This window comes from Pelophylax lessonae (genome assembly GCF_965119305.1).
Source record: "Pelophylax lessonae genome assembly, chromosome: 1".
Taxonomy (NCBI): domain Eukaryota; kingdom Metazoa; phylum Chordata; class Amphibia; order Anura; family Ranidae; genus Pelophylax; species Pelophylax lessonae.
The window spans coordinates 117,139,371-117,166,751 of NC_138768.1; the positions used below are offsets into that span (position 1 = coordinate 117,139,371).

General features: G+C 42.2%; 1 protein-coding gene across 1 annotated transcript in view; it reads left to right on the forward strand.

Annotated features, from left to right (window-relative positions):
• Nucleotides 1-27,381, forward strand: part of SGTB (small glutamine rich tetratricopeptide repeat co-chaperone beta) — a 103,414-nt gene that overhangs the window by 44,070 nt on the left and 31,963 nt on the right. Inside the window, exon 3 of the mRNA XM_082243365.1 lies at nucleotides 663-766. Within this exon, the coding sequence (XP_082099491.1) occupies nucleotides 663-766 (104 nt within the window). The remainder of the gene's footprint in view (nucleotides 1-662; nucleotides 767-27,381) is intronic.

The following is a 27,381-nucleotide window of genomic DNA, read 5'->3' on the forward strand; positions in this document are numbered from 1 at the left end:
AATTTCCACTGGGGACCTGGGGGTCCCCAAGGGATTCTCCTAAAGTTGAGTGCTACCCAAAAAGAGATGTTCCGCTTGCTTGCCTCCTCCCCCCCCCTCCTCTGCCAAGCTCCCTCCTCCTTCCACCGGCGCTGGGCCACTCACAAAGCGCATTGAGCTTCGCGCAAGTGCAGCAGGGAACCGGCTGTGATACCGCAAGGCTTTAGTGCCGGTTTCCCTCAGCTGAGATGGCGGCAGCACCTAAGAGCCGATTGCAAAATCGGCTCCGGTGAAGACACCGCTGGATCCGTGAACAGGTAAGTGTCCTACTATTAAAAATCAGCAATTACAGTATTTGTAGCTGCTGACTTTTATTTTTTCTGAAGTAGAGATGTTTGTAGTGATGTTCTTACTTCCTGTTTTGGCTATGGGACAGGAAGTAAAGATAAATCTCCCCAATGGGATACAGATGGCAAAAAAATAAACTGGGCAGGGTTATAATCCTCCCTTACTCTATGCAAAATTGAAAAAAAAAACCTTTTGCCTATAGTTCCACTGTAAAGTCATAGAAGCTCTTCCAGTTACCCTATCAAACTAGGATATGGCTCACCTCATATGACTTTACTAACCAACCTGTGACATGACAAGCTGTGACACAGATACTAAAATTTTTCTTCTTTTAGTTGCAGTACAATGTTTGGAAACTGTTTTTAAAATCAGTCCTGGAGATGTACATCTTTCTACACCCAACTCCTTGGAAGAAGTTTTTTCACAAGCACATTTTAAGGTATTTCATTTAAACTGAATATTTAAATATTATATTATTGTGCATTTTCAATTTTGTAAAACCAAAGTTATGCTATTTATATAAAGAAGTGTGTCTCAAAGATTGTTATCCTTATTTTGGGTCCAAACTCACTGTTTATAAAGTGTGGGATGGTCTGAGCTCCTGTTGGCTGTAAAGCATCGATCAACTACCTGTTTGTAGTAGAAACAATATGCTAGATTCCACCCTGTTCCCCTCTACTGGCCACGATACTCTTAGTATTCGTGCAAAGATACAAATGTTATGCTGTTCTATTTGGTTAGCAAACGTTGGTTGGGAAATTAAACATTACTAGTGTTGATTTTATGTAGATTCTGGCTCCGCTAGTTAGCAATTTCTCACTGTGTATTTTGCACAAAATTGTTATTCATGTTGGGGAACATAAAAACTCTCATAGCTCAATATCTGTGTTATGCAGGTACAACTTTCTGCTCCTGTCCTGACACTTTACTAAAGAGAAAATTGGCATCATAGCACGGGGCTTTGCTTTTGCCACATCACAGTCAGCATATTAGTGAAATATCACCTCTCATTTTAGGATCCTGCATCGATGAACAAATCCAGCATGCTTCCTTTTAAGATCAGTCTGAGATGATACAGAGCTCCCTCTAAGTGCATTGACAGGTGCATAAGACCTGCAACTGACCTCCTAAGCTGTTTTCGCATTCATTTACCTTGTAAAGCGAGTAACGCAGTTCTGAAATAAAAAAAGCCAAGGTACACAATGTTCACCACCCTACTTTTATCATGCTTGTTACATATCACTTTACCATTTTTTGAAATGAAAAATGCCAATGTAAACAGCCCTTAAATCCCTAAATATGTTGCTGGAGCTCTACTATGGCAGCCAAGGATTGCAAGAGTGAAGCTGAGCAGAAGAAATAATGGACATAAGTGTCATGGGAATATGTGTGTCACAACAAATCTGTGTTGCTGTTATGTGGAGGTATCACATGAATGGTCCAATAAACAGTAATGTGCAACTTGAAATGTATTGTATGAACACAAGATAAATTGACAATACCAAAAATTGGTAAAGGGGTATCTAACAAGCATGATAACAGGCAGTAAAACTGTTGTAGTACAGGGCTGCCTAGGGGTAATTCCCACAAAGGCCATAATACAGAATAACAGTATCTAAGAGAACAGAGTATAAAAACAAACTATGTTTAATCTAGTGCAGTGGTCTCCAAAACTGCCAAATTTGCAGGGACCAAATGTGGCTCTTTGCTTACCTTTATCTGGCTCTTGGGGCAATATTCCACCAACTGGCACCAATGATGGATTAACACCATTAATGGGGCACTATTTTTCTCATTATTATCAACAATGGGGCACTATTCCTCCCATTAAAACTATTGATATCCTGGGGCATTTTCTACTCCCACTGGCCACAGCCTGGCCCCTTAAAGTCTAAAGGACAATAAACTGGCCCTTTACTTAAAAAGGTTAGAGACCCCTGATCTAGTGCAAACACAGTTACTAGCATTTCCCAGGCAGAAAGGTAACACCTCTGTCACAGAGATTAGCTGTAGCTGGTACCCCATGTGGTCAAACACAAGGATCTCTGTACAGGCTCCACTGAACGGAGGCAGAAGGAGTTTATTGGCTTGGATGTCCAGGCAGTGGAAGATGTCCAAGGGATGGATGTAGAATAGTGATGTCGCGAACATAAAATTTAATGTTCGCGAACAGCGAACGCGAACATCGGCAAATGTTCGCGAACCGGCAAACCGCCATAGACTTCAATAGGCAGGCGAATTTTAAAACCCACAGGGACTCTTTCTGGCCACAATAGTGATGGAAAAGTTGTTTCAAGGGGACAAACACCTGGACTGTGGCATGCCGGAGGGGGATCCATGGCAAAACTCCCATGCAAAATTACGTAGTTGACACAGAGTCGGGTTTTATTCCATAAAGGGCATAAATCACCTAACATTCCTAAATTGTTTGGAATAACGTGCTTTAAAACATCCAGTGTGTGTATACGATCAGGTATGATGTTGTATCGATCAGGTAGTGTAAGGGTTACGCCCGCTTCACAGTGACAGACCAAACTCCCCGTTTAACGCACCGCAAACAACCGCAAACAGACCAGAACCGACCAAAATGGGACAGGAACTGGGCTTTAAGGGTTAGGGTTAGGTTTAGTGTTAGGGGCTAGGGTTAGGGTTACGGTGAGATACTTAGGGTTAGAGTTAGTAACCCTACCCCTATGTTTCTAACCCTAACAGTCTAACCCTAAGCACTAAAATAACCCTAGCCCTAACCCTAATTCAAATTTTTTTTCTGGTTCTGGACATGCTACAGAGCTGAAACTTCACAGGTACACTTTTTAGACCCCCAGACACTGAATCACACAAAAAAAAGTTCTTAAAAATTGTCATTTTTTGATAGAGAGCCAATTATTGGAAAAATTAAAAAAAAAAAAAAATAAAACATTTCTTTGGATTTAGCGTCTGGGGGGTCTAAAAAGTGTACCTGTTAAGTTTCAGCTCTGTAGCATGTCCGGAACCAGAAAAAAATTACGAATTAGGGTTAGGGCTAGGGTTAGGGTTAGGGCTAGGGTTAGGGCTAGGGTTAGGGCTAGGGTTAGGGTTATTTTTATGGCTAGGCTTAGAGGGTTAGGGTTAAGGTTAGGGTTATGGTTAGAGGGTTAGGGTTAGGTTTAGTGTTAGGGGATAGGGTTAGGGTTACGGTGAGATACTTAGGGCTAGAGTTAGTAGCCCTACCCCTCTAACCCTAACCCTCTAACCCTAAGCACTAAAAATAACCCTAACCTTAGCCCTGACCCTAACCCTAGCCCTAACCCTAATTCAAATTTTTTTTCTGGTTCTGGACATGCTACAGAGCTGAAACTTCACAGGTACACTTTTTAGACCCCCCAGACACTAAATCACACAAAAAAAGTTCTTAAAAATTGTCCTTTTTGATAGAGAGACAATTATTGGAAAAATTTAAAAAAAAATAAATAAAAATAAAAAATTTCTTTGGATTTAGCGTCTGGGGGGTCTAAAAAGTGTACCTGTGAAGTTTCAGCTCTGTAGCATGTCCGGAACAATAAAAAATTACGAATTAGGGTTAAGGCTAGGGTTAGGGCTAGGGTTATTTTTATGGCTAGGCTTAGAGGGTTAGGGTTAAGGTTAGGGTTATGGTTAGAGGGTTAGGTTTAGTGTTAGGGGATAGGGTTAGGGTTACGGTGAGATACTTAGGGCTAGAGTTAGTAGCCCTACCCCTACCCCTCTAACCCTAAGCACTAAAAATAACCCTAACCTTAGCCCTGACCCTAACCCTAGCCCTAACCCTAACCCTAACCCTAGCCCTAATTCAATTTTTTTTTCTGGTTCTGGACATGCTACAGAGCTGAAACTTCACAGGTACACTTTTTAGACCCCCCCCCCAGACACTAAATCACACAAAAAAAGTTCTTAAAAATTGTCCTTTTTGATAGAGAGCCAATTATTGGAAAAATTAAAAAAAAATAAAAATAAAAAATTTCTTTGGATTTAGCGTCTGGGGGGGGGGGGGGGGGGGTCTAAAAAGTGTACCTGTGAAGTTTCAGCTCTGTAGCATGTCCGGAACCATAAACAATTACGAATTAGTGTTAGGGCTAGGGTTAGGTTTAGGGTTATTTTTATGGCTAGGCTTAGAGGTTTAGGGTTAAGGTTAGAGGGTTAGGGTTATGGTTAGAGGGTTAGGTTTAGTGTTAGGGGATAGGGTTAGGGTTACGGTGAGATACTTAGGGTTAGAGTTAGTAACCCTACCCCTCTAACCCTAACCCTCTAACCCTAAGCACTAAAAATAACCCTAACCTTAGCCCTGACCCTAACCCTAGCCCTAACCCTAATTCTAATTTTTTTTTCTGGTTCTGGACATGTTACAGAGCTGAAACTTCACAGGTACACTTTTTAGACCCCCCAGACAATAAATCCAAAGAAATTATTTTTTTTTTTATTTTTTCAATAATTGGCTCTCTATCAAAAATGACAATTTTTAAGAACTTTTTTTTGTGTGTGTGATTTAGTGTCTGGGGGGTCTAAAAAGTGTACCTGTGAAGTTTCAGCTCTGTAGCATATCCAGAACCAGAAAAAAAAGATCATTTTTCAGTAGAGCAGGGATGGTGGGAACCCTCCTTTTTACAACTATATGATCTTTTTTTTCTGGTTCTGGGCATGCTACAGAGCTGAAACTTCACAGGTACACTTTTTAGACCCCCCAGACACTAAATCCAAACATTTTTTTTTTTTTAATTTTTCCAATAATTGGCTCTCTATCAAAAATGACAATTTTTAAGAACTTTTTTTGTGTGATTTAGTGTCTAGGGGGGTCTAAAAAGTGTACCTGTGAAGTTTCAGCTCTGTAGCATGTCCAGAACCAGAAAAAAAGATCATTTTTCAGTAGAGCAGGGATGGTGGGAACCCCTTTTACACCTATATGATCTTTTTTTCTGGTTCTGGACATGCTACAGAGCTGAAACTTCACAGGTACGCTTTTTAGACCCCCCCCCCCCCCCAGACACTAATCCAAAAAAAGTCATGCCTGCCACCGTATATATCAGTGGTGGGTGGGCAGTGGCACTGCAGTGGGCACAGTACACTCTGTGGACCTGACAGTCACTGGCAGCCCAGGCAACTGCAATAATAAAAAATATTTTTTTTTTTTCAATTTGCAACAAGATGCTGTACCACCGTATATATATCAGTGGTGGGCACTGCAGTGGGTACAGTACACTCTGTGGACCTGACACAGCACTCTGCAATTATGACAGAGGAAAAAAAAAATTCGTTACCTATCCCCTGTTACAAGTTCTTCAAGCAATAAATTACCAAAAAGACAACCCCTGGACTGTTTATTTGAGCTGAACTGATTGGACTGTTGCTGTGACTGCTGAAGCACTGTTTTGGGGACTTTTTGTTTAACCTCAGTGGCCCCTGTGGGGTTAGCACTCCACGTACATACTAGTAACAGGAGCTGCATGATTTAATCGTTACAAAATTGGGATCTCTTTTAACCCCTCTTACGATCCTATTCCATAATTTTCAAAATAAAATAAAAGTGAAGAGCCGTTCCCTGCTCACAGCTTATCACGTACCTGGTGCTGGAGGCCAATGGAGAGAGAGGGCTTCCCTTGCGGCTAAGTTCCAGACCCCCCTGAGGATGAGAACAGGAGAGGTCAGGCCCAAAGTAGCACGGGTCGCCTGCTGTACTGTGTGCGGAAGGATCCAGAGTACAGCTGGAGTGCTGGAGTGGGATCGGCAGACCGGTGGCGCCCGTGAGGTGTTTGCAGGACTTGGATAATGCTGAGACTGGAACGTGGTCAGGTGGATAGCCAAGATCAGGAGCCAGGTGGATATCAGAGCAAGCGTAGTCAGGGGGATAGCCAAGATCAGGAGCCAGGTGGATGTCAGAGCAAGCGTAGTCAGGTGGATAGCCGAAGTCAAACACAGGAAGCAATCAGGAGACAGGTCGAGGACAAGCCGGGTCAGTAACAGGAAACAGGAACTGGAATATCACAAGGTTAACACACTGGAGGAGCCGAAGATCAAGCAGCAACTAAAATCACTGGCAGGCTTCCTTATATAGGCCCAGGTAAATTGCTGGTAGTGCTGCTGGGTCCTAAAGTCCATCTCCTGCTAAGTTGCTGATAGCGCTGCTGGGTCCTAGAGCCCTTCTCCTGGTGTTTGTTCCCTGACAGTGCCCCCCCCTGACGGGCAGCCTCCGGATGCCCATTTGGGCAATTTTGTCCGGGTGTTTGTCCTGAAACTCTTGGAGGAGTCTGGGGGCATGTACATTGGCTTCGGGTTCCCATGAGCTTTCTTCGGGTGGATACCCTTTCCATTTAATTAAGAACTGGGTTTGTCTCCCTCGCTTCCTGCAGTCCAGGATTGCTTCCACCTCAAATTCTGTGTCCTCACCTATCGTCACTGGCGGCGGAGGTGGCTCTGCTCTCCCTGGAAATGGATCTGGAACAGTTGGTTTGAGCAAGGAGGTGTGAAAAACCGGATGGATCCTATATGAGTCAGGCAAAGATAGTTCGTAAGCCACTGGGTTAATTTCCCGTTTGATCTGAAAGGGCCCAATATACATTGGCCCTAGCTTCCGTGAAGGGCAGGCCAATTTCAGATTGGCAGTAGACAGCCACACTTTGTCCCCAACCTTGAAGGAAGGATTTCCCCTCCGTTTCCGATCAAAGTGTTTTTTGTAATCCACTTGGGCTTTCTGTATGGACTCCCGGAGGACCTGATAATTGTTTTGAATGAAAACAAGTCTGTCCTGCAAGGTGGGTACTGAAGTTTCAGGCATGATTTCAGGCAGGGCAGCAGGGTGGAATCCATAATTAGCCCAGAATGGCAAATTCCGCCAGTGGAAGCAGGGATGCCCAGTCATCTTGGGAAAAAGCTGAAAAGCAACGGAGGTATTGCTCGAGGGCTCTCCAAAACCTAGAGGTGAATTGCACCCCCCGATCCGAAACAATGTTCTTTGGTAGTCCATGAAGTCTTATGATCTCCTTGATAAATGTGTGAGCAGTTTCCGCTGCAGAGGGAGTACCAATCATTGGTATGAAGTGGGCCATTTTTGATAATCGGTCTACAACAACCAGGATGGTCGTGAATCTTTCAGAGGGAGGAAGATCAACAATAAAATCCATTGAAATCATTTCCCAGGGGCGATTAGGGATAGGCAAGGGTCTCAATAACCTCCAGGCTTTGACTGTCGCTTTTGCTGCGTAGACATATCGTGCATGACTTGACGTAGGATCTACAGTCCCGACTGAGGTTAGGCCACCAAAAGGACCGCTGAATGAGCTCGTTAGTTTTACGGGCCCCAAAGTGCCCTGCAAGTTGGTGGTCGTGGAATGCCCTGAGAACCAGAGACCTGGCTTCTTGAGGTACAAAGATTTTGTCCTGGTGCCAAAGTAATCCACCCTGCCACCTTAACGAGTCATGTTCGGATTCGGGGCATGATACAGAAGCTTGTTCAATGGATGCCTTTAGGTTGGGTTGAATCAGCAAAAAATTTTGGGCAGATAAGATAGTGCTTGGAGGAGCACATTCAGTAGATTCAGGGAACATCCTGGACAGGGCATCGGCTTTCCCATTTTTGGAACCTGGGCGGTATGTCAAGTGGAAATTAAATCTCGAAAAGAATAAGGCCCACCTGGCTTGTCGAGGTCTTAGGCGTTTTGCAGATCTTAAATATTTCAAATTTTTGTGATCTGTGAAGATCATAATTGGATGGTTAGTGCCCTCCAGCAGGTACCTCCATTCTTCGAGAGCCACTTTAATTGCCAGGAGTTCTCTGTCACCCACATCATAGTTTCTATCGGCCTGATTCAGCTTCCTGGAGCAAAAGACTACTGGGTGAAGCAGGGCCTTTGGGCCCTGACGCTGAGAGAGCAAGGCTCCCGTAGCTACTTCGGATGCGTCCACCTCAAGGACAAAGGGAAGAGCTGGGTCAGGATGTTGCAACACGGGAGCAGAGGTGAAGAGAGCCTTCAGTTTTTCAAAAGCCGCATGAGAATCCTGGTTCCAGGAGAAGCGTGAGTGCAGGCGAGTGAGCTGGGTGATCGGGGCAATAATAGTTGAGAAATTCCGAATAAATTTCCTATAAAAATTAGCGAAGCCCACGAACCTCTGGACCCCTTTCTTGTCAGAAGGTGCAGGCCACTCCAAGATTGCTGATACCTTCTGAGGATCCATGGAAATCCCTTTCGTGGAGATTATGAGTCCTAAGAACTGGATAGATTGTTTCTCGAACTCACACTTTTCTGCTTTAGCATATAAGCCATGGGTTCTTAAGGTCTTTAACACTTTTCTGACGTGCTCTCGATGGAGTTCAAGCGAGGCTGAGAAAATTAGTATGTCGTCCAGATAGACGATTAAGAACAGGTCAAGGTATTCTCTGAAAATATCATTCACAAAATGTTGGAATGTTGCGGGGGCATTACATAACCCGAAAGGCATCACAAGGTACTCAAAGTGACCAAAGCGTGTTCGGAAGGCGGTCTTCCACTCATCACCTTCCCTAATACGAACCAGGTTATAGGCCCCCCGTAAGTCCAACTTTGTGAAGACCTAGGCTGTTCGGAATCTTTGGAATAACTCGGGGACGAGAGGGAGTGGGTATCTGTTCTTGATAGTAATTTTATTAAGGTCCCTATAATCAATACATGGTCTGAGAGAGCGATACTTCTTCTCGACGAAGAAAATGCCGGCTCCAGCAGGTGACGAGGAAGGGCGGATGAATCCTTTGGCAAGGTTTTCTTCTATATATTGTCGGAGGGCCTCCAGCTCCAGCTCGGATAAAGGAAAGATGCGCCCGAAGGGTACTTCTGCTCCAGGTAGCAACTCAATTGGGCAGTCGTAGGACCGATGTGGGGGCAAGGCATCCGCACCTCTTTTGTCAAACACATCAAGGAAGTCAAGGTAGACTGAAGGAACAGCATGACAGGGATCCGGTGTAGGTTGAACGGAGAGACACACTGAAGAGTTGACAGGCGTGGGGACGCCACAGTGTTGATGACAGTAGGAAGATGAAAAGATTATTTCTCCCTTGGGCCAATTAATTTGCGGGTTGTGGGCCCGTAGCCAGGGTATCCCTAGAATGGCTGGGAATATAGGAGACCTGATGACATCAAAGCGGAGGAATTCCCGATGGCCTGCTTCTGTTGTGGCAAGGACAGGGATAGTCTCCTGAGTGACTGGTCCAGAGCTAGGAGCAGTGCCATCTGCTAAATGTACATCAAGTCTTTGTTCCTTCAGTTTCAGGGGTATGCGCAAGTTCTTGGCTAGGTTGATGTCCAGGAAGCAACTACAGGCTCCAGAGTCAATGATCGCCCGCAGCTTTACTTCCTTTCCATCCACCTGCAGAGAGATGGGGAGAATTAAATGAGTGGATATAGTCCCAGACAACTGGAGGTATGAGGGGCATGGAAGGCTGGACTTACTTGGGCGAACAGGACAACTGCGAAGGAAGTGGCCCGAAGCCCCACAGTAGAGACACAAGTTATCTTGTTGTCTGCGTGCTCTCTCTTCAGGGGTTAAAGCAGGGCGGAGTAGGCCAATTTGCATGGGTTCCCCATCGGACGTATTCATGGACTGGGGAACAGAGACTGGGAGTGTTGGTCCTGGGACCTTTGGCATTACCCATGTGGGTCGGAGGGTCTGAGTGCGTTCGGACCTTCTCTCCCGCAGCCGTCGGTCTAGTTGGATAGAGACTTGGATGAGACTTTCTAAAGAGGCGGGAGCCTCAATCCTAGCCAACTCGTCCTTGAGAGACTCAGATAAGCCTTGCCAGAACTGGTATTTTAGGGCGGCATCATTCCACCCAGTATCAGCTGACCACTTGCGAAATTCCACAATGTAATCCTGCACTGGTCGTCTGCCTTGTACAAGAGCATGAAGGGCCGACTCTGCAGTGGCAGTCCGTTGTGGATCATCATATAGGGTAGCCATAGCTTCAAAGAAGGTGGAAACTGAATCCAGGACTGAGTTCTTTTGCTCAAGGAGATTATAAACCCAGGACTGTGGCTCATCAGATAAAAGTGAAATGATAAAACCCACCTTGACAGTCTCAAGAGAAAAAGTCCTTGGTTGTAGGGCAAAGTAAAGGTCACAAGCATTTTTGAAAGCTCTGAATTTCCGACGGTCACCTGAAAAGCGATCAGGAGTGGGGACTCTGGGCTCCGGAGGGGGTAAACCCATTGCAGGTGCGGCTGTAGCAGAACAACTGGCAGTTGGAGCGGAGGCAGTGGAGCTAGTAGCTTGGTTAGGATCCACATGATTCATAGAGGTAGTGAGAGAGTGAAGGCGTCCTTCTAGCTGAAAGTAGCCATCTTGTAAGCTCTGGACTGCTTGTGTAAGAGCTGTAATCTGCTGACATAGGGCCTCTAATGTGGAAGCACCTCTCTCGGCCTCAGACATCTTGGCTGCTTGATACTATCACGTACCTGGTGCTGGAGGCCAATGGAGAGAGAGGGCTTCCCTTGCAGCTAAGTTCCAGACCCCCCTGAGGATGAGAACAGGAGAGGTCAGGCCCAAAGTAGCACGGGTTGCCTGCTGTACTGTGTGCGGAAGGATCCAGAGTACAGCTGGAGTGCTGGAGTGGGATCGGCAGACAGGTGGCGCCCGTGAGGTGTTTGCAGGACTTGGATAATGCTGAGACTGGAACGTGGTCAGGTGGATAGCCAAGATCAGGAGCCAGGTGGATATCAGAGCAAGCGTAGTCAGGGGGATAGCCAAGATCAGGAGCCAGGTGGATGTCAGAGCAAGTGTAGTCAGGTGGATAGCCGAAGTCAAACACAGGAAGCAATCAGGAGACAGGTCGAGGACAAGCCGGGTCGGTAACAGGAAACAGGAACTGGAATATCACAAGGTTAACACACTGGAGGAGCCGAAGATCAAGCAGCAACTAAAATCACTGGCAGGCTTCCTTATATAGGCCCAGGTAAATTGCTGGTAGTGCTGCTGGGTCCTAAAGTCCTTCTCCTGCTAAGTTGCTGATAGCGCTGCTGGGTCCTAGAGCCCTTCTCCTGGTGTTTGTTCCCCGACACAGCTGTCAGAAAATGAGGTCAGTTTAACCACTTAAAGGCTAAGCCTTAGTCTGAAACTTGTTACTTACAAGTTAAAATCAGTATTTTTTGCTAGAAAATTACTTAGAACCCCCCAGACATTATATATATATATATCTTTTTAGCAAAGACCCTAGAGAATAAAATGGCGGTTGTTGCAATATTTTATGTCACACTGAAGTTTTCGCAGAGGTCTTTCAAATGCAATTTTTGTGGGAAAAAATACACTTTAATTTAAAAAAAATAAACAGTAAAGTTAGCCCAATTTTTTTCTAAAATGGGAAAGATGATGTTATGCCAAGAATCGTGAGAGAGTCGAAATCTTTATTCCAAGCAAAAAAATTGGGATTCTTATTTTATTCAGAATCGTGCAGCTCTACTATTAATGTACAACTCAGACTTGTAAATTGTTCTGTGTTTCATACAGTATATAAGGATTTTGCTTTTCGGAATTTTTTTTTTTTTTTTTTTGTCTGGTTAGGGGGTGTAGGACAAGTGACAGTCATTGCATGGGAAAGAATTGTGAAAAAAATGTTTTTACCTGTAATACCATGCCTATTATTTTGTCAGCCAAGAACGTCTCTCCAAAACACTAAATGTCTGACAGGATTAGAACAATTTTTCATTGATTTCCACACTGAGATGATCATGGTTTATCAGCTCAGTGAAGAGATTTCAAGCTGTGGTTTCTAAGAAAAAAAAAATAAGACACAGTAAGCTCTGACCTTCCCTGATTACTACAAGCTTCAAGAGTGATAGGCCTGGTTTTCACTTTTCAGAATTTAATTGAAAGGACCTAATTGTCTGAGACAGTTCATCTGGTCAGCCCTTGGATATATAAAGTCATTGTGTAACTTACAGTTCTCTTCTTTTTTGTGTAACTATGCATAAAAACTTTGATATTGCTTTTTAGACTTTTACGTATTACAAATATGGCCAGCTGTGGGATTTTAATTAAAACTGCCTTATTCCAACAGGAATAGGTTGGAAACATCTGACAGTTAGTCAAGTCCCTCATTTTAACATTTGATTATCTAATAAATCTTTTTTTTTTTTTTTTTTTTACTTTATTTTTATTTGCATATAAAATCTCAATATACAGAGTTCCACCAATTTGGTTTAGATTCACAAGTTACATAATTAAATTATGCATCAAAAGGCACACAAAAGAAATACATATACATTTTTCCCTTCCCACCCTCCCCCTACCTCCCAGAATTCCTCCCCTACTTGCCAGCCGTTTCGCTCTAGGATGCCTCCCCATAGTAGATATGCTAATTATTTATCTCAATATATTTAGTTGATTTTTTAAATTCTTTCCATTTCCCCCATTTTCTTATCATATTTCTTGGAATCTCCTCTTGTGTATTACATAGGTATTCCATATTATATTTATTATTTATCTTTTTACACCATTCCTTTATTTTCGGACTCTCCTTTTCTCTCCATTTTTTTGGTATGGTTCCTTTTGCTGCATTCAGCATTGTTGGGACCAGAGTCGTTTTATATTTCTTTAAAGGTATTGTTGTTTTGTGAAATAGGCATGCCCATGGATCGTCCGGCACTTTTATTTCGGTGATGTCTTCAATCAGTTGTCTTACCTCTAGCCAAAAATCTCTTATTTTGGGACAGTCCCAAAATAAATGATAAATTGTACCTATGTTGCCGCAGTCCCGCCAGCATTTATCTGTCTTGCCTGGTTGGTATTTATTTATCACTTCTGGGGTGATATACCACCTGTATAGACATTTGTAGTTTAATTCTGTAGTACTGACATCTATGGCTGTGGATCCCGCCATCCCCTGTACAATCCCTAGCTCCTGTCCTTGCAAGTGTATTCCTATTTCTTTCTCCCATTTTCCTATATATGGAGGTTTCTCTATACTGTGCCATTCCGTCAGCATTTTGTAAATCTGAGACACTCCATGCCTTTGCTTGAGAGAGTAGCTCAGTTTCTCGATATTGTTGAGATTTTTTTCTGACCTAATCGGCTGTGGTAATGAGCTGACAAAATGTTTCAGCTGGAGATATCTCCAATTATCTATTTTTATATTATTATTTTCTTGTTGTAATTTCTGAAGTGTTTTTATGTGCCCTTTGTGTAAAATATCTTTTAATTGAGTGTTCCCTATCCAATTTCCCCCCTGTTCTTCCTTCCCGGGTGGAAAATATTTAGTGCCGTTTAATGCTATCATTGGTGAGTTATATTCCCATTTCAGTTGCTTATTTATTCCATCCCATATTTTATAAACTACTTTTGTCAATTCATGTGCTCCCTGTGTTTCCCTATATTTTGGTGGAATCCAAATTGTTTTGTGTAACTGGTTATTATTTTGTGTACATTCTATCTCTACCCATCTTTTTTCTCTCCTTTCTATTTTTGTCCAGTCCACCATTCGTGTAATAATTACCGCCTTATAATACCTCTCTATGTCTGGGGTGGCTAATCCTCCCTGTGCTTTGCTTCTTGTCAGGATCTTGTACTGTACTCTGGGTTTTTTCCACTGCCATATATACTTTGTCAGTAGGTTTCTAATTACCCTAAAAAAATTTGCGGGGATGTTTATTGGCAATAAAGAGAAGGTATATAAGATTTTTGGCAGAATAAACATCTTAACGACATTGTTTCTTCCAATCCATGAGATTTGACCATTTGATTTATTTCTTATTTCTGTTTTTATTTCGTTCAGTAACGGTATATAATTAGCTTGATATAATTTTTCAGTATGAGGAGTTAAATATATCCCTAGGTATTTTAATTTTTCTTTTGTCCACGTATATGGGAAGTGTGTTTTTATACTTTGTTCTTCCTGAGTATTTAACCTTATGTTGAGAATCTCTGATTTTATTGGATTTATTTTAAAGTTTGACAACTTTCCATAATCTTTTAGCTCCTTTTGAATATTTGGGAGAGTGATCCTTGGATTTGTGACAATGAAGAGCAGGTCGTCAGCGTATGCTGCGACTTTGTGTTCTTCTTGATTTACCTTCACTCCTTTTATGTCTACATTTTGTCTAATTTTTGCCAGTAATGGTTCCAGGGTTAACACAAACAATAGGGGTGACAGGGGGCACCCCTGTCTTGTCCCATTACTCATTCCAAATTTCTCTGATAAGCTTCCGTTTATTTTTATTTTTGCTGTGGGGTTGTTATATAATGCTTCTATCCATTGCCTCATTCTTAGCCCAATCCCTAAACTTTTTATGGTTTCTTTCATGAAGTCCCAGTCGACCCTATCAAAAGCCTTTTCGGCATCAATTGATAATAGGATGGAGGGGACTTCATGTTTTGTTGTTTTTTGTAAAAGTAGCAAGGTGCGTATAACATTATCCTTACCTTCTCGACCTGGAACGAATCCAGTCTGGTCCGGATGGATCCACATTTTTAATAAATCTTTTAATCTCGTTGCCAAAATTTTCGCAAATAATTTTGTATCTGTATTTAACAACGCAATTGGCCTATAACTAGAGCATAGGGTTTGATCTTTCCCTTCTTTCGGTATGACCGTTATATATGCCATTAGAGATTCTTCTCTTAGTTCTTCCTTCCCTATTTTATTCAGATATTCTAGCATTTTTGGTATTAATATTTCTTTAAATCTTTTATAGTACTTTATTGTGTATCCATCCGGACCTGGACTCCTTCCATTTTGGGTGGTTTTTAATGCTTCTCTTATTTCACTTTCAGTAATTGGCGCTTCAAGAAGTTCCAATTTATCTTCTGGGATCTTGGGCAGGTTTGCTTCCTCAATATATTTTTGGATATTAATTATTCTTTCCTGCCTTGTTTTTGAGGTTTCTTTCTTCCGGACGTTATATAGCGTATTATAGAAGGCATGGAACGCTTTAGCTATTTCTGTAGTTGGATTTACTGTTTCATTTTTACTGTTTTTGATTTTTTCTATATAATTTTTTGATTTTTTCTTCCTCAGTAATCTTGCTAGGGATTTCCCTGGTTTATTTCCAAAGTTGTATCTGTATCTAGCTATCTTATTGAAGTGATTTCTAGATTCTTCTTCCAATAGATCTTTTAAATCGTCTCTTTTAATTATAAGGTTTTCCTCTGTTTCTTTTTTAAATTCTTTTTTATGTTTTTGTTCTAGATCATTTATTTCTCTTATGAGTGTATTGATTTGATTGGACCTCTCTTTCTTTTTTTTTGAGGCACTGGCTATTAATATCCCTCGGATATACGCTTTGTGTGCTTCCCAGAGTGTGGCGGATGATATTTCTGGCGTATCATTCTCTTGAAAGAATAGCTCTAGTTCTTTTTCTAATCTGTTTCCTATTTCTTCATCTAGAATTAGTTCTTCATTTAACCTCCATGTTCCCATACTTTTGTGGTGTGTCGGTGTCTTGATTGTTAGGGTTAGGGGGGCATGGTCTGACAGTGTGATTGTGCCTATTTCTGTAGTTTCTACAAATTCCAACAGGCGGTGGTCAATAAAAAAGTAATCCAGTCTTGAGTACATCGAGTGTATTGAGGAGTAGTAAGTATAGTCTCTTTTTTTTGGATGTTGAATCCTCCATGCATCTACTAATTGGCTCTGATGTAACTTTACCCTTATTTTCCTCAGTTTTTGGTCTCCTAACGTCCTTACTCCCGATGTACTATCGACATTTGGATCTAAACAAAAATTTATATCTCCTGCCATTATCAGGTAGCCTTTTTTAAAGCTCTCTAGATCATACAGGATTCTCCCCAGATATTCACTTGGTTTTTTATTTGGGTTATAAATATTGGCCAATGTCAGCTCCATCCCCCTTATTTGTCCCTTAAGGAAAATGTATCGACCGTTCGGGTCTATTTTCATTTCTTCTAAGGAGAATTCTGTATTTCCAGCTATTCCTATTGCTACTCCTCTTGCACGTTCTATTGGTGAGTCTCCGTAATACCATTTAGGAAAGTGTTTAGAAAAAAGTTTTAAATTCGAGTGAAGAGAGATATGCGTTTCCTGTAGAAAAGCAATATTTGCTGCTTCTCTCCTCAGCTCTTCCAATATCTTATACCTTTTTGTATGGGAGTTTAATCCTCTTACATTGTACGTTATTATTTTTAGTTGTTCATCTTTCATTTTTTTTTCCTTCTACTTGATCCAGTTCCTCCACGAACAGGGGGGCACCGGATCAATTTAAATTCCACTAACAGCATACTACCAATGTTGTTAGTCTGGCAGGCTTTTAAAATTTCTTTTCTTTTTTGGCAATGGAGAGTTTCCCTATCCCTACCCTTCCCCCCCTCTCCCACCCTCCCCCCCCCCCCTCCCCTCCCCCCCGCCTCCATCCCCTTCCGTCTCATGTTGATGTTTTTCTGATCCATTTTTGATCTTAGGGTATTTAGTTGTTTCTTTGGGTCATTCTCCCTGGTACCCATTCCTTTGGGGTGGTGCTCTAATGGGTTAGCACGATATACCTCCCTCCTCGGTTGGAAGGACGTTCCGGCTTTCGGGGGGGCTATCCTGCTTCCTTTATATAGCTTACCTCCCTTCCCCTCCCTCCCTCCTCCCCCCACTCCCCCGACCCCCCCTCCCCCAGTCCCCCCACACAGTTCGCATCTGTAAGAAAGACCACTCCCCGCAAAGCAGGAGAGGGGAGAAAAAAAAAAAAAAAAAAAAAAAAAAAAAAAAAAAAAACCACACCCCCTCCCGATTTGCATTATTTGGGCAGTGTTCCGCGTATTTTATCTTTTGTTTTTTCTGGCTAATGTCCATTGCTGTTCTTCCGTCTGTGAGTTTCTTCCTAATTCGTCTTCCCTGTCCCCTTCATACCATCCAGGCAGGTTTGGTTCCTGTATATCCAGTTTTTTGCAAAATTCTTGAGTTTCCTCTGGAAAGATGAGTTTTGCTGATCGCCCGTCTCTTTTTCCTATTAAACTGGCTGGAAACCCCCAATTATATCTGATTCCTTGTTTTTGCATCTCTTCTGTCAGGGGTTTTAAAATTCTTCTCCTCCTCAGTGTTTCCGGTGCCAGATCTGTAAATATCTGTATCTTGTCGTTTTCTGTATTTACTGCATTTAATAATGATTTATTCTTCTTTAGGTTTTCCCATATTTGTGCTTTATCTGTATAATTTTGAAACCTGATTATCACGTCTCTAGGTGATTCTGCTGGGGCTCCTATCGGTTTTCTTATGCGATGTGCTCTGTCGATCAGCAATTGGTCTTCTTCCTTTCTGCCTAATACTGGGTTTAGGATTTTTTGAAGTTTTTCTTCTAAATTTTCTTCCTGTGTTGTATCTTTTAAGCCTCGGATCCTCAAATTTTTTCGTCTAGCTCTGTTCTCTTGATCCTCTAGTTTGTAAGCTAGATCTCTGGCTTTTTTCTTGGTCTCATTTATTTCCTTTCTCATCCCCTGTATTATTTTTCTTTGGTCCTCTTGTTTTTTTTCTAGTTCTTCTACTCGTCCCAGGGCGTGTCCCAGATCCGTCTGGACCCGACCTAGGTCGGTTTGGATTTTAACCAATTCGATTTTTAAAGATTTTTCCAATCCTGCAAACATTTCTCGCATTTCACCTTTTGTGGGGGCATGCTCTCTTATTTCTCCCCGCTCTTCCTCCTCTCCCTCGTCGTTTTCAGTCCTTATGCTTAATTCTGAATTTGCTGGGCTGATTGGTGATTTAGCTACTTCAGCTTTTGGATTTTTCTCTACTTTCTTCTTGTCCGTTCCTTGTTGTTTTCCCTGGGATGATTTTTCTAAGGCATTTTCTTGTGTCATAAATTTCCTTATTGTGTTAGGGCTTGAAGATACCCTTGGTGATTTTGCGATTGCTCCTCCTCTTGTGGATTTACCTCTCATTATGTAGAGAGTTGTTCCGCGGTTCTTTTATAGAATCTCAGAACCTCCTATGATGGTACTCCAAAATTAGGTATACCATATTAATGATCAGAAAAAGATTTTGTCTACCTTCAAGCCAGAGGAAGACACAGACCGTCCGGGTAGCCTTTATTTTGAATCAATGTTCACAGGCGGTTATAGGAGGTATGAGGCATGGAGCACTTCCAGCCTCCCACCTCCCTACTCAAGTTCTTATACAGGCTAGTGTGAGTCCCGACCTTAAGTATTTGAGAGGTGGAAGAGAGAGAAGACAATAGAGCAAAGGGGAAACTCAGGCTGTATGTCGTAGCAAGGTGATTGAGTAATGTCAGGTATTATTTCACAGAGGGAGTGTTAATCATTTTAAATATTTTATATGTAGCCCCAAGGTCTTTATTTATACTTGTGATCTTCTTATGAGTCTCTGTGTACGGTTATTAAGGGACCGTATAGGATAGAAAATTAGCTGGTTTGGGGTATTGAAAGACTGTTGTGGCTATTAATCCAATAACAAACACTTTATGAGAGGTTGCTGATTTAAACAGGGAGCAGCTGAATCAGTCTCAGGTGTGTTGACCTTAACATTTTACCATACTGCTTTGTTGTATGTCTCTAAGGAGTCTTTATAAGACCTTCAGATAAACAGAGAAATGACGGTAGGTATAATATAGAAAGAGGGATTGCTCCTCTGTGACTCACGGTTTTGTAGACTGTCCCTTTTTTTTGAAAGTTTTTTTCCTTTTCCCCGTTTGTCTTTAGACTGTATACTCTCTTGTCTCCTTAGCTTCCAACCCTCAGGCATCAGGACATCAGCATCTCCGGATGGATTGGCTCACATGGACCTGGCAGCTCTCTTGGGGTCCGCTCCCTCGGGACCTGTTCGCCTGGTCGTGTTTACTGACCGTGTCCAGCCCCCCGCACTGCCGGTTAGCGAGGAGGTCTCTCCTATCGCCGCTATGGCTGCTCACCTGCGTTTCCTGTGCAGGAGACAGGGCTCTCCAGGGCCGATTCCGTGTGCTGTACGCGTGCGGGGTTCCTCCGGATGTTAATGCTGCGTGAGGTCGTCGCTACACACCGTGGAGGGAGACGTCGGGGAGGGTGGGGGGGGGTCAGCAGGGTTCACCACTCGCAGCGCCCGCGCTCATCCCCGGGAGCTTAGGCATCCAGAGTCTGGCCGGGGGTGAATCGGGAGCGGTCAGGTTCCCTGATGCCTCCATTAGCAGGAGATAGCCCTCTCCCCCTCCGTCCTACGTGCGTGCCAATAGGCTCCTCCCCCTCATGACGGCCCATCTAATAAATCTTGATCACATCCACAGAGCCCCAGGTTTTCTTGTTGGTGACCTCCAGGGAAATCTTAAGACATCAAAGCTTGTTTCTTTATTTGAAAGGATAAGAGGTTGCCCTCTTAACTGCTAGAAGCAAAATCTAACTGAAGGATTTCATGTACTAGGTACAATTTATATGTGCTTTGATGTTTTTCTTCCATGTACAATAAAACATTTCACTTAATATTTTTATGGCTAATACATTTTAAAACATTAGTAACTTGTTTAAAACCTTGCAAGCTCATAATTACTGAGTATCTGTATTGAATTCAGTTATTGAATTCCCCGATACGCAAAGTATAGGCAGGGATAATTATTAGAAGCTAACTGCCATGTTAAAGTATAACTAAAGGCAAAACTTTTCTTTTTAGTTTTGAATAGATTGGCGAGGGATTAGAACACCATAGCACACAGCTGCCCCTGATTTTGAGGGACTGTCCCTGATTTGGAACAAAGTCCCTCTGTCCTCCTCATTTGTCCCTCATTTTGGTCTGATCTATATACAGTAGTTGTATATAAAATGCACTAATTATCTTTCAAAAAGTGTTCCCCGGTGCTAAACCTTTTATCCAATTTCTAGATTGCTGCATTTCTAAATGTAAAAAGCCAGTATAAAGGAATAATAGTAGTAGAAAAAAAAGAACTTGTGGATTTTACTAATATTTTTTTGTATAATTCTTCTTTAAGGGGGTGTGGCAGGGGATGTGTCCTATGCCCTAATACATTTGCTAATAGATGTCCCTTGATCCCATCTCAAAAAGTTGGGAGGTATGGAACACCCATGTGGTTTTTATTGCTGTCTATACAACCATTGACAAAATTCACCCTTTCTGTTTGTCCTGTTTACCATTATCATTGAAAGTGAAAGTGAAAGTAAAATACATTTTGGGGTATCCCCAGAACAGTATTTGAGGGGACATTTTTCAATGGGGACAATTTGCAGGGATTTGTGTTTACTTCCTGTTTTGGCTATAGGACAGGAAGTTAAGGTATATCTTCCTGTGAAAGAGGGGTTTTGATCTCAGTGGAGCCCTATAGTCGTTTTTTGCCACCGTCCCGTGAGATAGTATTGTGGTTTGGGTGCCTCCACCCGGTAGTTGGGACTTTATGGGCAAGAGTAAATCGAAGAATATAATAAAATCAAAGGGTTTATTGACTATTTACAGTATAATACACAATCGTGGTGAATGGGTGAAGGCCCATTGTGCTAGTGGTGCAAAAGTATAGAAAGGTAAGTGACAGGTGAAAATAGGTGACTTCGACCGGACATTTTGCTCTGTTGTTCCATATGTCTTTGGAACTTGGTTCAGAGGAAAGATCCAAAGGGTTATCCTAAGCGTTTCGGCCGTGTGGGGCCTTTTTCAAGGATGTGTCACCATTTCTATGAATAACAATAATAAAGGTAATGTTTCTATAACTGCTGTTTATACTTTGAAGGATTTACATGCATGAATTGCTTGTTTACTGCCTATTATTTATTGGATTTATTCTCTTTTGCAAAAGTGAATATTATATATGAATATAACTGATATATTTAAAATGTTCAGTTCTCCCATGTAATGCCCAATATCCTCAGTTTCCACTGCACCCGGGAAGGCAAGCCCCGATCCGATGATCGGGGCAAATCGGAGCCAAAAGGATGGTGTTCGCACCCCCCGCAATCCCTACCATCAGGGATAGCAGTGACTCCCTTCAGTCGTGACAGCAGCCTACGTGGCACGACCTGACAGCCGCCGGGATGCGCTATAGCCACTGCGCTTACGCACCAGGGACGGCAACGTCATGGTCACGTCACGCGGCGTCACGCAGCACCGTTGTGCGCATGTGCGACCCGTGTTAAAAGGCCGGGGAATGCTCACAGGATTCAGTCCTTCTCCGCAAGAGGGAGAGGACAGACCTGGAGTAGATGCTGCCACAATCTTCCCTTTTTTCCCCTCCCAGTACCTGCCTTCTAAAACGTACGTTTTACAAGAGACTTCCAGTCTCAACTCAACACAACCTTTGATGGAACTAATTATATATGGATCTAACTTTCTACCAAACCTTTTCATTTATAATTTTATTTTTATTTTAAAATATACTTCTCACCATCTGTATCTCCATCCTGACATAATTTACTAAATTTTTAATTCCACATGTTTTCAGATACCTAGCCTGCAGATTAATTTCAGGTTCTAAACCTTGAGGGAACCCATTTGGATCCCACTAATACGGCTAAACGTTACCAGTCTAGCCTAAAGTAAATATATTTTTTAAATTTAACCACCGATTACGATCTGCACCAATATAACTATTAAGTATTTATGTCTGATGGCTACAAAAATCTATACTTTTTCCTCCAACCTAGGAGGTCTAGGAATAACCTGCATTACATCATATCACCTGTGAAGCAGCACAAGTTCCTGTTGCAGTTTAGAAACCTGGGGAAAGGCATATATATGCATGGAACAGACCAAAGAAGATGTATGTAACACTTTAATATGAAATACATTGCATAAATCTTCTTTGAGTTTTTGCAAGAAACCTTACCTTTATAATTGTTATTCATAGAAATGATGACACATCCTTGAAAAAGGCCCCACACGGCCGAAACGCGTAGGATAACCCTTTGGACCTTTCCTCTGAACCAAGTTCCAAAGACATATGGAACAACAGAGCAAAATGTTCGGTCTAAGTCACCTATTTTCACCTGTCACTTACCTTTCTATACTTTTGCACCACTAACACAATGGGCCTTCACCCATTCACCACGATTGTGTATTATACTGTAAATAGTCAATAAACCCTTTGATTTTATTATACTCTTCGATTTACTCTTGCCCATAAAGTCCCAACTACCGGATGGGAGGCACCCAAACCACAATAAGATATATCTTCCCAGTGGGACACAGATGGCAAAGAAACTGACAGGGGTTATAACCCTCCCCTGCTCTATCCAAAATGAAGAACATTTTTTTTAGCTATAGTTCTACTTTATTTATCATTTGCCAATGTGAGTTTTACTCATGCAGTACAAGAAAATATTTTTACTACAATGCCCCCCACCTTAGCAGCACATGCTCACCTTTCCTTTATTTCCCTGCAGGTACATTGAGGTTCTTACTCCATGTGAAAATGCTGGGCCAATTGTTTCACAGTATGTAGCTTTGTGTAATCCATGACTTAAAGCGGGAATAAACTTGGGGAAGAAAAAAAAAATGTTATAATGTGCTAGTATGCATACCAAACCAGCACATTATGTGAAACTTACCTTAAAAAAAGCCCTCCAGTGGCGCGCTGTCGCCGCTGGCAGGGCTTCTATTTCAACCTGGTCTTTCTTCCAGGTTGGCAAGCTCCAGTCCTCTAATATTCCTGGCTATGCTCTCTTTCAGAAAGACAGGGTAAAACGGATAGGTGGTGGTGTCTGTTTCTATGTGAGAAGTCATCTTAAAGCGAGTGGGAAAGAGGACCTATTTGATGGAGAGTGAGAGGAGTCTGAAGCAGTATGGTTGAAATGTACATGGGTGTGCGTAATACAAAGGTTATCATTGGAGTTTGTTATAGACCTCCCAGTGTTAATGGGGAGGTGGAGACTCAGCTCCTTGCACAGATAGAAAGTGCTGCAAAGGCTGGGACAGTGATAATAATGGTGGATTTTAACTGCCCAGAATTTGACTGGAGTAATGGCACTGCTGGAACAGTTAAAGAGAAAAAATTTCTAAACCTAATACAAGACAATTTTATGGTGCAATTTACTGAGGCCCCGACTAGGAATGATGCTCTGCTGGACCTGGTAATCTCAAATGATGCAGAGCTTATACCAATAATCATATAAAAGAACATCTGGGTGGTAGTGACCATAAAATTATTTTATTTAATGTTAGCTGTAAGCAACGAACACATACGGGAAATATAAAAACACTTAACTTTAAGAGAGCAAATTTTCCAAGGATGAGGGCTGCTCTCCAAAACTTAGACTTGGAGGGAATATTGGCATTGATGAACACAGAACAGGAATAGGAAATCTTCAAAAAGACTGTATGTGAACTCACTGCAAAGTATATTCCCATGGGCAATACGTTTTAAAAGGCTAAAAATAATAAGAAATGTGGCTCACCGCCAAAGTTAAAAAGCTATAAATAATAAGAAAAGAGCTCTTAAAAAATATAAAAATGAATGAACACTATCATTGTTTAAATGGTACAAAGAATATAACAGAATATGTAAAAAGGAAATCAAGGACACAAAACTTCAAAATGAACGACAGATCGCAAAAGATAGTAGGACAAACCCCCAAATATTCTTCAAATATATGGATATTAAAAAGGTCAGGTCTGAGCATGTAGGCCCTTTACAAAATAATCTGGAGTGGGTGACTGGGGACAAAGAGAAGGTACATTTTTTAAATACTTTCTTCAGCTCTGTGTTTACAAAGGAGCATTGGGGAGCTCATGACCATAATGAGGATGGTATTGACACAGCCCCAAATTATCCACAATGGCTCAAAAGTGATATGGCCCAGAAATATTTAGACAGAATAAGGGTGGACAAAGCACCAGGGCCAGATGGCATCCACCCACGGATCCTAAAAGAACTGAGCTCAGTCTTTTCAAGGCCTTTTTTTCTAATTTTTTACTTGCTAATGACTGGAATAGTACCACTGGATTGGCGTAGGGCTAATGTGGTGCCTATATTTTAAAAGGGATCAAAGTCTTTACCAAGTAACTATAGACCTGTTAGTTTAACTTCTATGGTCGGGAAGATACTGGAGAGTTTAATAAAAGACCACATAGATGAGTTCTTGCTGGTAAAAAATATTTTAAGCAATGGACAGCATGGATTCATGAAAGACAGAAGTTGTCAAACAAACCTTGTACAGAGAGGTGGCTGTGGTCGTAGTATACTTGGATTTTGCAAAAGCGTTTGACACAGTTCCCCACACACGGCTAATGTGTAAGGTAGAGTCTACAGCCTTGGAAAGATCAGTTTATGAATAGATAGAAAACTGGCTAAAAGACATTTAGAGAGTAGTAGTTAATGATTCTTGCTCTGCATGGTCTAAGGTTTTCAGTGGTGTACTCCAAGGTTCAGTGTTGAGGCCCCTACTTTTTAATATATTTAAAAATAATATAGGATATGTAAACAAAGTGTGGCGCTGTGCATATCCAAAAAAAAAAATAAATGTGAGTAATAAGCTAGTAAGACAAAACCATAGTCCATGAAAGAAAATTCCAGTAGGAAAAAAAAGTCCCAAAGGAAATGCACACCAACATGCAATTCACACTGGAGGCTTACCAGAAAGCCAGTGATCACCCTTACTCACCTAACTCACTAAAGCAGGCCATAGACGATTAGAATTTCGTACGATTTATCGTTCGATAAACGAAAGCGGCACTCGTGCACATCACCAAGTGTACCATCAATGTGAGCCGAAAATCGCACGACAAAACACTATTTTTTGTGCCTTTTAACCACATCTCTACCGGACACACTCCCTACTGTTCTGTGTTTTGTTAGGCGAAATCATACAACTCCCCCACTAATGATATGAAATTCGGCCGATTTTCGCAAAAAAACCCAACATGTTGGATATGTGAATTTTTGCTGTCGTACGAAAATCGAACGTTTTACATACCACACTAACGATACGAAAATCGTTCGATAACACTGCCATTTACGATTTTCGAATGAAATTCGAATCGTCTATGGCCTGCTTTAGATCCAGGGTCTATGATTCAGATGTCATCACGATTGCCCCAGAAGATAAGTGTATACGTGAGCAAACACTCCAGGAAGTAGGTTACTGCAAGCCCCTTCCAGCAGGAAAAGCATACAGAATTGCTCCCTTCTATTTATAGTGGATTATTAACATCGACACCATACCAGTGAAACCACCTAGCATAATCTTAATGCTGATAGAGGTTCCAAGCGCAGATAACCCTCTCTTTTTTATTAATGATATAGGGACTGTGATTAAATTAACTATTTTAGTCTTTGCAGATGACACCAAGCTATGCAGTGGAATAACGTCCTTACAGGATGTCTCCAATGTACAAGCCAACCTCAATGCACTGCTTCATTGGACAGCCATGTGGCAAATGAGGTTTATTCTTGATAAATGTAAAGTTATGCTCTTGGGGGCTAAAAATATGCATGCATCATACATACTAGGGGGAGTAGAACTGGGAGAATCCAAAGTGGAGAAAGATCTGGGGGTTTTGGTAGATCATAAGTATAATAATAGCATGCAATGCCAAGCTGCGGTTTCCAAAGCGAGCAAAATCCTTTCTTGTATTAAGAAAAGCATGGACTGCAGAGAGAAAGAGATATAATTTTGCCCCTGTACAAATCATTAGTAAGACCTCATCTGGAATATGCAGTTCAGTTTTGGGCACCAGTTCTGAAAAAGGATATCGAGGGACTGGAGAAAGTGCAGAGAAGCGCAAACAAACTGATAAGAGGCATGGAGGAGCTCAACTTTGAGGAAAGATTAGAGGAACTGAATTTATTCTCTCTTGAGAAGAGGAGATTAAGGGGGGATATTATCAACATGTATAAATATGTAAGTGGTGCATATATTGAACTCAGTGTTGAGTTATTCAGTTTCAGTGGCGGCTGGTGAAGTTTTAAGATGGTGGGGCGCCAGACCCCGCCCTTACATTGTGACCCCTCCCACTTCTCAGAAGCTCCACCCCTTACAGACTCCACCAATTTTGTCCCCTGTATTTGGCTTGCATGAACAAATTCTCCCAATATATCACATATTAAGGGGTCTCTCAGTACTAGTATATCCCATAATGGGGAGCAGGGGCCCTATTACGGGATATACTGTGAGAGACACCCTATTATGGGATACGAATCGGTCCTATACAATGGCAGAGATTAGTACTATACACTTTTATACCTGTGTGCCCAGAGGGACCCCTGGTCTATTAGGACCCTAGAACTACCTCTGAGTTAACTCATACAATAACATATATACATTAGTACCATACAGCATAAAACCTGGTATACCTGTATGCCCAAAGGGGCCCCAGATATATTAGAACCCTAGAATCAGTCCTACTATACAATGACAGGGATTAGCACTATACAGCACAAACACTCTCCTATATAAAACTAGTGGAGCAATTACAACCTAATGCTAAAACAACTGCTGTAATTCCTGGGGAGTAGCAGTGTTATATTGCCGCTTATGACAATACAAAGCAGTTTCCTACAAGCTAGCCTCTCCAGCTGTTGTGGGACTGAAAATCACAGCATGTCCTGATACTTCTACAGCAGCTGGATTTTGCATGAATCCATCTGAGCACTTTTAACCCCCTCTATTCTATGATGGGCACACAGGCAGTGGCGGAGGATGCAGCAATGCTGTGGTCTGTGGTCACTTACCTGTGCTTATCTTCCTGTGCAGAGAAGTTGCAGCAGTCCCCTATACTCAGACCATCCTCTGGGCTCACTGAACCCCGACAGCAGCAGTGTCAGCTGAGTGTCAGCATTGGGCAGGCTGCAGGCTGCTAGCGCTGAGATTGCAGCATGTCCCTTTCTGCAGGACCCAGCACATCCACACAAGTCTGCTGGGCTCTAGCCTCTGGGGTGAGGCTCAGTCAGGCGGCGGGAACCAGAGAGTGACGTCCGGCCCAAGCACCGCCCCTATGATGTCGGATGTCCTGATTGGTCCAGCCTGGACCAATCACAGGACAGCAAATTCAGCAATTCTGAGTGGGAGTGTTTGGGGCGCATCGCTCTGCGCCCCGAGGACACTCTAGAGGGCCACCAATCAGCGTAAAATAACAGAGGCACATGATGCCAAAGCCCCCACCCCTCCCATAGCTAGCAATGTGTCCGGCGCCCCGCTCGCATATGAAAGGTACACTTTTTTTTTATG